The sequence below is a fragment of the Doryrhamphus excisus genome, linkage group LG16 (genome assembly GCF_037039965.1).
Source record: "Doryrhamphus excisus strain RoL-2023G ecotype Guam linkage group LG16, RoL_Dexc_Guam_v1.1, whole genome shotgun sequence".
Lineage (NCBI taxonomy): Eukaryota > Metazoa > Chordata > Actinopteri > Syngnathiformes > Syngnathidae > Doryrhamphus > Doryrhamphus excisus.
Genome location: NC_136372.1, coordinates 10,536,153 through 10,549,477, shown reverse-complemented (window position 1 = coordinate 10,549,477; position 13,325 = coordinate 10,536,153). Strand labels below are relative to the sequence as shown.

At 39.0% G+C, this 13,325-nt stretch overlaps 2 protein-coding genes across 9 annotated transcripts in view; both read right to left on the bottom strand.

The window, feature by feature from the left end:
• Window positions 1–174: 174 nt before the first annotated feature.
• Window positions 175–8,786, bottom strand: mettl22 (methyltransferase 22, Kin17 lysine). Of its 3 annotated transcripts, none has more exons than XM_058048644.2 (12): window positions 8,501–8,783; window positions 7,856–8,015; window positions 6,596–6,773; window positions 6,226–6,368; window positions 4,657–4,697; window positions 4,157–4,301; window positions 3,988–4,059; window positions 2,247–2,300; window positions 2,030–2,110; window positions 1,507–1,609; window positions 1,037–1,205; window positions 175–320 (listed from the first exon to the last, which is right to left on the bottom strand). In XM_058048644.2, exons 2-12 carry the CDS (start codon window positions 7,959–7,961, stop codon window positions 267–269), a joined length of 1,146 nt encoding a protein of 381 aa, XP_057904627.2. In that variant the 5' UTR covers window positions 7,962–8,015; window positions 8,501–8,783; the 3' UTR covers window positions 175–266. The 3 variants fall into 3 exon arrangements, with proteins under 3 accessions (XP_057904627.2, XP_057904626.2, XP_057904625.2); XM_058048643.2 differs by lacking the exon at window positions 175–320 and adding an exon at window positions 775–934 and having other exon boundaries at window positions 8,530–8,786; XM_058048642.2 differs by lacking the exon at window positions 175–320 and adding an exon at window positions 776–934 and having other exon boundaries at window positions 8,501–8,786.
• A 563-nt stretch (window positions 8,787–9,349) lies between these two features.
• septin12 (septin 12) overlaps window positions 9,350–13,325 on the bottom strand; it is a 65,429-nt gene continuing 61,453 nt past the window's right edge. For all 6 annotated transcript variants that reach the window (XM_058048306.2, XM_058048305.2, XM_058048307.2 and 3 more), the window contains one exon: window positions 9,350–12,586. In XM_058048306.2, the coding sequence (XP_057904289.2) occupies window positions 12,421–12,586 (166 nt within the window). In that variant the 3' untranslated portion in view covers window positions 9,350–12,420. The remainder of the gene's footprint in view (window positions 12,587–13,325) is intronic.

Here is a 13,325-nt window from a genome sequence, read left to right as displayed (position 1 = left end):
TAAGAGTTCAGTGCATCACCATCCATGAACTCGCCACATGTCACCGTGTTTTGATTTTAAAAATCCGCTAATTGGTGGGGTCGCGAATGCAGAATCGTGAATACGATATGCAAGGGTGCACTGTAATTTTAAATTTGTAAATTTTTTTCCCAGTTGAATTGTGGTTAAGGTAATTGCTCAGTGATACATGCCAATACCCGGCAAAAAAGACCCTGAAAGAGAGATTGAAGAACGTTTTTGGGAGAGGGTAGTGTTGCAGGTGCAGGTCAAGACTTGGCTTGGTCAGCTGGGACTCTGTTAGCAGTCACCTTCCACAGCTCCTGAAATAGCAGCAGATCAATAGTCGGGATTGAACAAGACATTCTGCACAACAGAAGGTGTGTATGTGTTAAGTAATCTTTACAGGAGGTCAGGAACTCAGTTTATGAACGCTTGTACGACGCAATGTAAATGTTTTTTTTAAGTGTTGGAACTTATTCCTAAATTAACCTCGGCTTAGACATGCAGGTAATGTTGGTGAGCGTGTGTGCCCTTTCTGAGCATTTTACCATGTCTAATTTCTCTTCCATAGTATGCCTTATGCTAAGACATTTGACTGCCACGGTCATCATTAAAGATAAAGATTGTATTCTAGAATGTGTGAAATGTTTGGTACTATGAAGTGGACCGTGATAATCAAACGGTGTAGTGGTACCATTATTGAGACTTCAATGTTGAGACTTATTGAGACTTCAATGTAATGATGTGTAAGACAACCAAAGGGATAAAATAGAGATGTTATTTTTATTTTTTATGACCGTTTCATTACATATTTGGATTTCATCTTATTATTTCTGTAAACAATACTTGGACCAAGGACTTCCTTCAATTCTGGAGTTGATTTGGATGTACAGTATGCTTGGCATGATTTCGAGGCAAAATGAAAAATGATGATCTGGTGGGCAAAATGTAGTGTTATTAAACTATCCTAAATATAAGTAAGCAACACATACTGGTTAAGTTAACTTCAAATTTAAAGGAGGAGAGTGTCTCTTACCAGTTGCTCTATGCGTTCATACTGAAGAAACTGGGGGAAAGTACAAGGGAGCTGTTGGACAGTATAGCTGCACTGTCCGTCCACGAGGCCCTCAAGTTGGGATAGACAGTGTCTGAAATGGTTGTAGGCCTCACAGGAAACATCCATTTCTCGGATGGTGAAGTTCAACCTTTATAACACCAGATTGCAATTGATCACTTACTTATATTTGAATAACTGTTATAGTCATCTTGTAGATTGGACACAGAATAATACTGTATGTTTGAAATACTCCGAAATTTAGACTGATGGTGGTGGGTCACTCAGGCTGCTTGGATTTGAATAACAAGTACTACTACTGTATTTTTTTAAATATGATGCTGATTACAAGTGACTATTTCATCATAAGCAAGTGGCAAAAAAGTATGTGAACGGATAAAACAAGGATGTGAAATTACTCTATGAAAATGAAAGGGTTGGCTTTCTCCTACCTTTTCTCAAGAGAGATGAAAATGGTACAGGGGTGCATGAAGTTATTGCACAGTCTATAGATGGTACGAAACAGGGCATCTGTCAGATCGTCATCGTAGCAAACTGAAAACAGAAAACAATGAATCAGTACATTCTTTTTTGCAACTGTATTCAAAAGCTCTAAAGGAGATTGAAAAAATGCACACAATGTATAGTGGACATCCATTGACACACTACTTGGACTGGCAGACTTATGTCTGGATAAGCGAAACCAAGCCAATGAATTTTGCCAAAGGTATATCTGAAATTGGCCGATTATAAAGGATTTTTGAACCCACAATATGACAGCATAGGTGTGACTAAGATAGGCCACAAAAAGGCCACACCAAAATGTGCAGGTTTATCACACAGCAAAAAATGCCACAGGTGTCACAAAATGGCCTCTACATCCTTTCATTTTTTGGTATGGGCCCTCAGTGGCCAGTTAATAACCAGATAATTGCATTTTATTTGTGACATCACAAAAAAAATCCCCTAACCTACCATCAGCAGCAATGATGAAGCTCGCATTGTCATGTATGTCGGCAACTTCCTCGTCTGTCCAGCTAAATTCCACATCAGAATCTAAATTGAGAGGAATGAAAGGGCAGAAGAACAGAGAGTAGAATGTAAAATCTAAACTTACATTACAATTAACTAAGCAATATATAACGTAATTTATTGAGTCTTAGATCCCCGCAAGTGAAAAAGCCATTCTTACCTGTACAAAGGTCAGACTTGAGCCAATCCAACTGTCTCACTCTCACTTCACCACCTTGTGGTCGGAAAAAATAGCAGGAAGTGAAAAAAGGACTGTACATTCATACTTCTCCGTGGCTTTCTAAAACAATTATATACCAGCATATACAATAAAGTAAAACATTTAAACACATCTAAATAAATTCTGGCATTTCTGAAGACAGAAAAAACTTTTTGAGTTATCAAATTGTAACCTTTCCAGAAAAATACAGTCATGTACAATGTCAACTCAATCCATTTAATCAGTATTTCCCATATATTAATTTACAGTATTTGTGGCATCCCCCAACTAATACATTTAGACTGTCACAAGTGGATTTAGCACTACTCCTTGTTGTCCAGTGACCCGGAAACAACCCCCAAGTTAACCACTAGATGTCTCCAAAGAAGAGAAAAGGTTTGTACTACAGGTTGACGAACTGCATAGTGATTGTGTGATAGTGACTGGTTTTTCGCAATTTCACTTGAGTTTCGTGGCTCTCTGCATATATTGACTATATTTAGGCAAGAAAATGCAAACAATTTGCTTTTTCCACTTTTCTGACCTATAAATGAGGTGAGAATGTTGTATTCTCATGTTAAACGATGCCAAAGTTTCAGATAATGAGGTTTGTGCATTTGGAAGGGAGCCCTGAAACATGGGATGGCAAAAAACGCTATGTTTCTAAAGGCGTGTTAGAACTGTTTCTTTGTGATGTCACAGAGGGGCGGAATTCCTTATATGGTTCGTAGTTAGGAAGCACTTTGGGGGTGTGACCAACCACAGAGTAGTGGGCATGCCTGGAAGTGGAATAAATTAACAGACCGTTTTGACAGGAAGCACAAATCAAAGGAAGATGAGAAGAAAGATGGAATAGGTGCAGATTCTGGAAGATCTAGAAAGTTTTGTATGTGGGTTATTGTGTGTAGCTGCTCTATTGAGTCCACAACTCAATACAAAAGGTAAAAAATGCACTTTTTGGACTAATAATAGGCCACAGTCAACTACAAAACGTTCATTCACTTTCTACTGCTTATCCTCACAAGGGTGGCGGGGGTGCTAGAGCCTATCCCAGCTGTCTTGAGACAAGAGGCGGGGTACACCCTGGACTGGTGGCCAGCAAATCACAGGGCACATATAGACAAACAACCATTCACACTCACATTCATACCTATGGACAATTTGGAGTCGCCAATTAACCTAGCATGTTTTTGGAATGTGGGAGGAAACCGGAGTACCCGGAGAATACCCATGCATGCACGGGGAGAACATGCAAACTCCACACAGAGATGGCCGAGGGTGGAATCGAACTCGGTCTCCTAGCTGTGTGGCCTGCGTGCCAACCACTCATCCAACTACAAAACAGTGATTATTTATGAACTAAAACCAAGGTAGAGTGAAAGAGTGATGTTTGAACCACAGTGGAGAGTGATGACTATACTATATATGACAAATTATACTATCAAAAGTATTAAGTAAGTAAGTATATACAACTAAAGAGATTGTTGATTTGGGTTTGTAAAAGAAATCCTCTGAAACGCTAGTGCTAACTTTGTCTATTATTTTGTGCTTTTGTCTCTCATTTTTAGACATGCTGCTAGCATCGCATGCTGAATGAAAACATTTGCAAGTCACTTAAAAACACCAAAAGTGACTGCGGTGTTTAAAGGTTTAAACTACCCCAATGTAATATAATTGGCTTTGTTTATAGCCAATTTCTCACCTGCATGATGGATCATGTGCTCATTTAAGGTTATATTTTTCTTACACATGCTTAAAAGGTCCTCTCCAACATCTGCAACACATTATTATATAGCATTCGATCACAAACTTCAATAGCTTTGTTTTTATTACATCAATTGAAAATGATATATTGCTTGATGACCTCATACCTGTACAGTAGACACGTTTGGCAATGGTGGCCATGATGATACTGGTTAAACCAGTACCAGCTCCTAGTTCTACAACAGTCGCCCCATTGAACATGAGTGGCTCAGAGAGGAGGAAGTCAGCCAAGAGGACTGCCCCTCTCCAAACCTGAAGAAGGGAGACAGTAAAAGATACTTCAATACATGTGGATTATGTGTGAAATTGCAGAGAGATTAAATAATCTAATTACATTATTGTAATACTTTTATATTGTGTTAAATATGGCTGGATTCAGAAGTTGCACTTTGTTTTTTTGCAAAGTGGGAGGCGTTTATTAAATTTTGCAAGGCAATTGTCCAATTGAAGGTTTTAAGTTAAAACCTTCAATCCAAAACGTGCGTTGAAACTCTTGTCCCACATTTTGGGCTCATCTCTTTCTTTCCTCTTCATCTATTTTTTAATATACAGTTCATATCAAACATAAAAATACTTCTAATCACAGAGGACACAAAGAGTGACTGACCTGTTTACCGACATCTTCCAGGGGCGTTGCCATCGTATGCTCTGTAAAATAAATAAACAAATAACATAAATTACTACATTATTCAATTACTATTTAATACTGGTAGATCAGGTATGTCCAGATTTTTGCCATCGAGGGCTGTATACATAAAAGGATGTGGGTGGCCACTTCCATATACATACTTTTATATATTTAAAATAAAATAAAAATGTTTTTAAAAAGCTGCGTGATGCATATACAGTAGCCCCCGGCCCGCACTTTGGACAAACCTGCTGTAGCTGTACTTCTTTTCTTCTTCCTCTTTGGGCTTTTCCCTTCAGGGGTCGCCACAGCAAACCAATCTCCTCCATCCAACCCTGTCTTCTGGATCTGTCTCTCTCACACCAACTACCCTCATGTCCTCCTTCACTACATCCATAAACCTCCTCTTTGGTCTTCCTCTACGCCTCCTACCTTGGCAGCATCCTTCTACCAATATATTCACTATCTCTCCTTTAGACATGTCCCAACCATCTCAGTCAGGCCTCTCTGACTTTATCTCCAAGGCCTCTAACATGTAATGTCTTGTACTTGTATATACTTGTTCCTGATCCTATCCATCCTGGTCACTCCCAACAAGAACGTCAGCATCCTCATTTCTGCTACCTCTGGTTCTGCTTCCTGTCTTTTCCTCAGTGGCGCTGTCTCTAGACCAAACAATGGCTGGTCTCACCACAGTTTTGTATACCTTTCCTTTCATTTTAGCTGAAACTCTTCTATCACACATCACGCCTGACACTTTTCTCCACCCGTTTGATCCTGCCTGCACATGCTTCTTCACCTCCTTTTCACAATTTCCATTGTTCTGAACTGTTGACCCAAAGTACTTAAAATTCTGCACCTTCTGTAGCTCTTCTCCCTGTAACCTCACTCTTCCACTTGGGTCCCTCTCATTCACACACATATACTCCGTTTTGCTGCAGCTAATCTTCGTTCTCCTTTCCAGGGCAAACCTCCACTCTTCTAGCATCTCCTCTACATGTACCCTACTCTCACTACAAATCACAATGTCATCTACATACATCATAGTCCATGGAGATTCTTGTCCAACCTCATGTGTCAGCCTGTCCATCACCATAGCAAACAAGAAGGGACTCAGAGTATCAAGTTTATCAGGTGCTATTCTTTTATCATCAGGAAATGAAACACAACTCCGCATGGGAAATGAACATTAATTATGATCGATAAATTAATCAACAGCTGTGTCACTGTGATTATTCTCATTAAAACTGTTAATCATTTGATTTTTCCATTTGTTAATAGTGCAATCCATCACAGGACAAGTGACCAAAAGAACACCTGGACAATGTGTGCACTCTTGTAGGTCACTTTCCATTGTGTTAGCTTCTTTACTCTTGACCTCTCACCACAAAATTAATTATGAAGGTATCAACTTCATTTTCTATCCACAATCTGCCCTCATTGCTGTACTTATACATTGAATACCTTTCACTCCTTCTTTCAGGTGTTACAAAGCTCATCCATATTTTGACCTTCGACCAACGACAACAAAAACAGTTTGGTACTTACCGATTCGTATAATGCCATCAAAACAGTCATCTGCCTCATCCTCTGCATCTACTTCTTGTAGTTGAGTGGATATGTTGGATTGTTTGAGAATAACCGGGCAGATAATGTCTCGGTTGTCATCTCCTGTAGTATTCGTCCTAGGTCTGAGGAGATGCAAAAACGTTTTTAGTGAATCTCTGGAGGACATGACTCCTGTACAAAGTTCAAGAATGGGATTTATGTGTTACAGTATTTACTAGACTATGTACTTCCTGATAAAATACAGTAATCAAGTGATAAATGTTGCCTTTTGCCCTGCTTCTGGATGAAAACGTGCACACACATCTTGAAAAAAATAGCCAACAATATAAAGTCTGGAGCGCTCCCTTACCGACGTGAGATGTCAAAATCTCCATCCTCGTCCAATCCAGATTCAACAGTTCTTTCACCAACCTCTCCATCTTTTTCTTCCGGAACTTGTGTCACAGTGTCACTGGTTTCCTTTGTCAGAAAATCCTTTGGGTCATGCTTTTCAGTATCAGACAAAATCTCAAACCTGGAGGTAAAAACTGGAGAAACAAAAAAAATATATCCAGTATAAATATTAAATGTGACATGTCAACATGACAATGTGGGTGGATCACAAATAGCGTCTACATTTTGGAATATATTTATAAAGTCTAATATAGTGACATTCCCAATATAGTGGACATAACAGGAAGTCACGTCGGGGTTTTACAGTTGAGTTTAATGCTACTAGTGACACCTTGCCACCAGTGTAGAATACTACATTACATAGTATAAATGGCATATATATATATATATGCCATTTATATATATATATATATAATAATTTAGAAGAATATGTACAATTTGCTTAAATGTGCATTTTTTTTAAATTAATAACAGGCCATAGTCAACCATCAAACAGCAATCATTTATTAATAAATTAATTTTGAAAAACCACAATAAAGTTAGGACGTAATGTTTAAACTGAAATAATTTTTTGCATGTGTGACATGTGTTTGATTTTTTTCCTATCATGTGAACTGTCCAATTCCAATATTTTCAAATGCAACTCAGACAGGCCTCGTTTACCACGCCTTTTCAAACCGAGCGTTTTGAGCCATCCCAAACGTCTTTCAGGGCTCACTTCCAAATGCAGAAACCTCATTATCTGAAACTTTGGCATCATTTTACACAACAATACAAAATTTTAATTATATTTATAGGTCAGAAAAGTCGAAAAAGAGTCGAGCCATGGTTCTTCAAAGCCACAGTTTTTGTATGATTCATATTTAAACTTTAGTCCTGGTTTTCATACACCGTCTCGGTTATCGTACAATCTTTCCTGTTTTACTTGTCCGTAAATTGCCTACTTTTGTGTAATGATGTTGCTCTCTCTGGGCTTATGCTGTTGGAACTATAAATACCTTCAGTCCACTAAATATATTCGAAATGTTACAGTGTCCAATTTCAGTGTAAAATTCCAAGGTACTTGTGGCATACAAGTGTGTACTTAGAAAGGGTCCAAATCACATGTAAGCGACAAAGTCAACCCTTAGGAATTGAATTAGTGCTGTTCATAGTATTCCACAGCCCAAAAGTAATGCTAACACTAAGTTAGATACACGCTGTATATAACACCTACCAGGCTGGCCAACACTGTTGAGGCGGGTCATGAGGTGACGTGCGTTTGGCAGGAGAATGTGAACATCTGACAGCACAGTATTATAATCGAAGGTGATCTGGTCCATGGCTGATCAATCATGGTCTTGGAACAGTAGAATCTCCAATAAACGTGCTTACATCTGAGGAGGTAGTGAGATAATACAGTCAACACAGACAAGTGCAATACAACAAAATTTGTACTATTACTATAATAGTACAACTAACTAATTAATAGTAATCACGATCCCAATGACTTTATTAACATTTTATTTTTGTGTCTGAATTCGCTTGCACCTGTCGACTATCGTACATAAAAGGACGCACTTCGGCACTCAAAATGCAAAGTGTAAATTGAGACTCGGAACAAGGTTCCAATCATCACAGTAACGCAGTAATATCATAACTTATCAACATCCATATTCAACAAATGCCCAAAAAAGTATTGTGCTTTCCCCGCTTCGAACTAACTCATGAGTGTTGATAATGTGTCTCTATGATATTGACGTGCTGTATGCACTATTAACATGACACGTTACACTATAAGTAGAATAAGTTGTACAAAATGCTAGTTAAAAGCGTGTCTGAAGACTGTAGCGTAAGATTTTAAAACATCCACGATGCTGACCCCAGAGAAGATCGATGCAGCCGACACACCTCCTTCTGTGCTCCAAATGGTATTATGTGGTGTACTGTCCTAACGGTTCCGGGCTAAACAAGTTCATATTTAAGTTCCGGTCTCCTCCTCTGGAATTTTCTGGCGGTTTGTATCATTTTTGTTGCATTACCGCTTCCAACAGATATGTGTGATAATGTATTATTTAATAATGAGGTATTATTTTAGGATTATACAATTTTACTATTTAATATTGTAGCTATGGAAATGACACAACTGTGGTCAATAACACTACTGTCCGCCGTAACCACGCCACTAAGGCACCCGCAACAACAACAGCAGTGCTTCCTCTTCGGTTCCCTCAGCACAACACGCCCCCACCCCTGGTGCATTCATGGCCACCCGGAACGGCCAGACACTTTAGAGCACAACATGTCAAACGGAACACATCGGGGTCGCCACAATATATTTATATTTTATTTTATATATTAGTTTTCATTCTTTGGTTTGATCATTTTATTGTATTCATTAACTAAGTGCTAAAAGTTCTAAAACATATAATTAAAGGAAACAAACGAAAAAAACAGCCAATCATCATGGCTCTTTGAAAAGTACGCCTCGTCAGGACCCGGGTACCTTCTCGGAGCCATAAATCCTGTTGGAAGTTCGCTTGATGACCGATTTATGCATTACTGCCACCAAGTGCTTTGAAACTGCAAGCGTCTCTGTTAATTAGAAAAGATGGACATGAAGCGAAATTCTTTAGGTCATTGAATTCTGCCTTCTGGTCGACTGTTATTAAGGGCCATGATATGAAAAACATTGTCACGTTATAACAAAGACTTAACAAAGACACCTGACTTGAGAAAGTGACAAATATTTATTAGTAAATCAACAGTGTTATATCAATACTATGAAAGCAAAGACAATCACATGGGAACTGTTAGTACAGCTGAGTATAAACACAAGATGAAGCAGGGCAGTGCTGAAGCACGTTTCATAAAAGGAAATGAGCACTGTTTGAATAATTAGGAGGTAACATAAATAGATGTGCAGGATGAATGTTTTCAAAGCCTATTTTTCATAATGAATCCAATTACCAAGAATCTGCATAGGGCAGGGGGTTTCTTTCCAGCAGGTGATTTTAATGATCAACACCACCTTCAATTAAATCACCCGCTGGAGTCTGGTAATGTATTTCAACTTTCATTTATCCTCAGAAAAGTCAGATCAACAAATCTCAGCATTTTGACATTCACAATCATTTGTAACTATTTCCACTACTAATACAATGTTTCATCCAATCAAAACTCGTTCTGAGTCAATATTCTGCAGTGATGCAATGAGGACACTCATTTTTTATCTAGCGTGATGGCAAATGAAGGCACAAAGGGGCAATATTGATACGGTGCCTCACATTTCTGCAGGTATTTTAGTATATTGTCTCACGGGGACCATACTGAAGAAACAACACGTAGTAAGTGTACAGCTTGAATAGAGAGTGAGAGCAAAAACACCAAATTTAAAACACCTACTCCCCATTCACACGTGAGACCTTATACTGCTAACAAGTCACAAAAAAATAGCAAATTGGGCCACAGTTGTACACTGACTGCATTGCAAGTGTCATTTCTTCAGTGTGAGGAGGTGCACAGTACCTTACAGGTACAGGGGCAAACAATGAAGTTCCAAAGCAGGTATACCTAATGACTTTGGAGTAACTGCACAACAGAAACAGAGGCAGTGGTAGTACAGACATTACTAAGGTAAATAACATGTCAGTTGTAATTGAATAAAATCCAAATAAATTAAACCACATTGTTTGTAACTGATTGTGGTGGGTTAATAACATTTGAAAATTACAACACAACGGAAAGCTGTATATGTATGATGACAGAGGACCTTCTAAGATTTATCAGATCATCATGTGCAATGGTACAGGATGTCTATTTTGTCTTCATTCTGGTAAAATCCAAAGACAAATTCATAAGTTTTACCCTGCTAATACCAAGACACTAGTATTTTGGTCACTAAAGTACAACCTACAAAAGTTAACCCACAAAAGAACACGTTGATTCACGTAGCTGCTGCAATGCAACGCAGAAATAATTCAAACCCAGAGCTCTGAACACTGTGCCAGAATGTGTCATAGTAGTATTTTAGTGAAATAGTGCAGGAAAATATCATGTTGGTCTTGCTCTATATAGGGTGTGTGACACACACGGAATGACTACATGCTAGGAAGGCACAGGAACCAACAATGCATTGACGACCAACACTAACATCCAATTGGTCATGCAACAGGAAATTTTAATAAGAGGGGTAATCTCAGGTGACAAAGCAAATTAGTGTAAGATTTCATAATACAACGAATCAATACAGCCCCTTGAATTACAACATGACGATACGGTAGAATATGAGCTAATAAAATAAAATGTCATCGCTCCATATTTTATACACTTGGAAGGTCATTTGTGCAGTTTTCCCCCATTTCAAACCTCATTCAGACCAACATGTATGGCTTAATATGAAAAAAAATGGTGCCTGGCCAACTGCATGAATTGAAACAGAATGGGGTTTATTGTTGTCTAAGTGAGCGTTTACATTAACTCTAAGAAAAAGGATCTCTGATAACCGCAGACAACTTCAAGCCATTATGCTCATCAAGACCCTTCACCCATCGCCTCCAGCCAACGTATAAAATTTTTGGAAGACTCCGGTTTCCTCCCACATTCCAAAAACATGCTAGGTTAATTGGCGACTCCAAATTGTCCATAGGTATGAATGTGAGTGTGAATGGTTGTTTGTCTATATGTGCCCTGTGATTGGCTGGCGACCAGTCCAGGGTGTACCCCGCCTCTCGCACGAAGACAGCTGGGATAGGCTCCACCATGCCTGTGACCCTCGTGAGGATAAGCGGTAGAAAATGAATGAATGACATTATAATGAACTTACAAGGCTGGCCGTATCAATTGTACAGGGTGTAGCACTTGGCAGAAGATTCACATTTATTACTTTTTTAGGTGTTTAAAGTGGGTTTGGGTGTGGTTCTATCCACCGGCTGCATTGTCTCATCTTCTCGCATTTGGCATTTCACATACCACACACATGGTCAACGATAAAGGAGCTTGGATACGACTAATACTGAGACGCTCTCTTCATCCTGACCACCCTAACGATGTTTATGCAACCATAATACAAGAAAATAGAAACAATCTCAGGGCGTTGACTTGATCAAAACTGGTCTGTTCAAGTTGCCTGAGAAGGCGTTTGCCTCGTGTGCTTCATCAGTTCATGCTCAAAAACTAGATAGGACAGCTCTAATCTGACAGAATTACAATCAACTCTAGTCAGTTGTTAATCAGCTCTAGTCTGAGAGCTGGCCTATCTAGTCTTTCAGCATGATGTTCAGACTAGAATAGCATTGTCAGATTCGCTGTCCTACCTAGTCTGAACATCACTCTGAACGACTAGATAGGACAGCTTTAGTCTGACAGAGAGATACTTAGATGAACTGATGAAAATGCAAACATCACAATGAATGATTCCGACACCACAGCCAGTTTATGTTCAGTTTATGCAAGACAGAGCGATCCTAGGGCTATCCTATCTAGTCTTGTACATGAACCCATGAAGCACAAGAGGCGAAACCCCTTCTTACACAACTTGAACAGTTCAGTTGCAATGGATGAAATGCCCTGAAAATACAATGACATGGATAAATGATAACATTCACAGGCACAATCTCACATTCAAAAGTACTTAAGTCTCCCAAAATAACCTTTCATTAAAAATAATCCAATAGCTGGGCACCATGACACTCAAAAAGATCCCCACCCCAATTTATGTGGGGAACATAATGCTCTCTTTTCCCATCTCTCCTTTTGAGTAGATGACGGCATCATTCCGTGAGCATGAAGCTGACGAAGGCATCAGAGGTGGCTGTCTGATTCTGATTTATCAGCAGTTCCATTTTCGAGTGGCCACTGAGAAAGTCCCTGTTCAATGAAGTTGATGTTGCACTCGTTGAGTCGTCGTACACGGTACGTTTCGTAGTGGATGTTGTGTGTCACGTCTTTCAAGTCCTGCAAGTGAGACCTTGACACAAAATGCAAAAAACAAAGATGGTCTGAGTTACTGATCTTTTATTTGAATTTTCATTCATTTACCGTAATTTCCAGTGTATTTCCAGGAGGTTATTTCTCAATATAACAGTCTGACTCATGGTGTCATCTTACAAATAAAGCTAAACTCATCCCACTGCAACTTAACATTCAAAAGGTAGCTAGGAAAAATACAAGTGCTGTTACAATTTTAAAATAAAATAATTTTAAACATAATGCATTTCGTCCGAGCAAAGCATTTCATTGGAGGACAAGTGGCATAGAAAATTTAGTTTATGGATGGATGGGTGCCGAGACGCTGCAATGCTGCCTCTGTCTACCAGAGGGAGCCAGAGGAGCCCAGAGAGAGGCTGACATCATTGCAGTGCTCATCCATGCTTTGCTTGGACAAAATGCATTATGGGAAAACATTAAAATAGTTTTTTCCTTATTTTAAAATTGTATTATATACTATATACATATTTCCTAGCTACCTAGGAAGCTTCATTTCCATTACAACTATTAAAAACTCAACACGTGTGTCCACGTTATCTCCTGAACCCAAGAGTTGTATTGCATCTGCACCAATCTGATGTCAATAAGACCGTATGCCTATAGATGACCAAAACTCCAAAGTCTCCTAACGGTATGGTTCTCAATTATTTTGTCATGCCGCCCCCAAGGGACAGAATTTTTTCACACCCCCAGATTTGAAATACTATTGAAAACCGGAG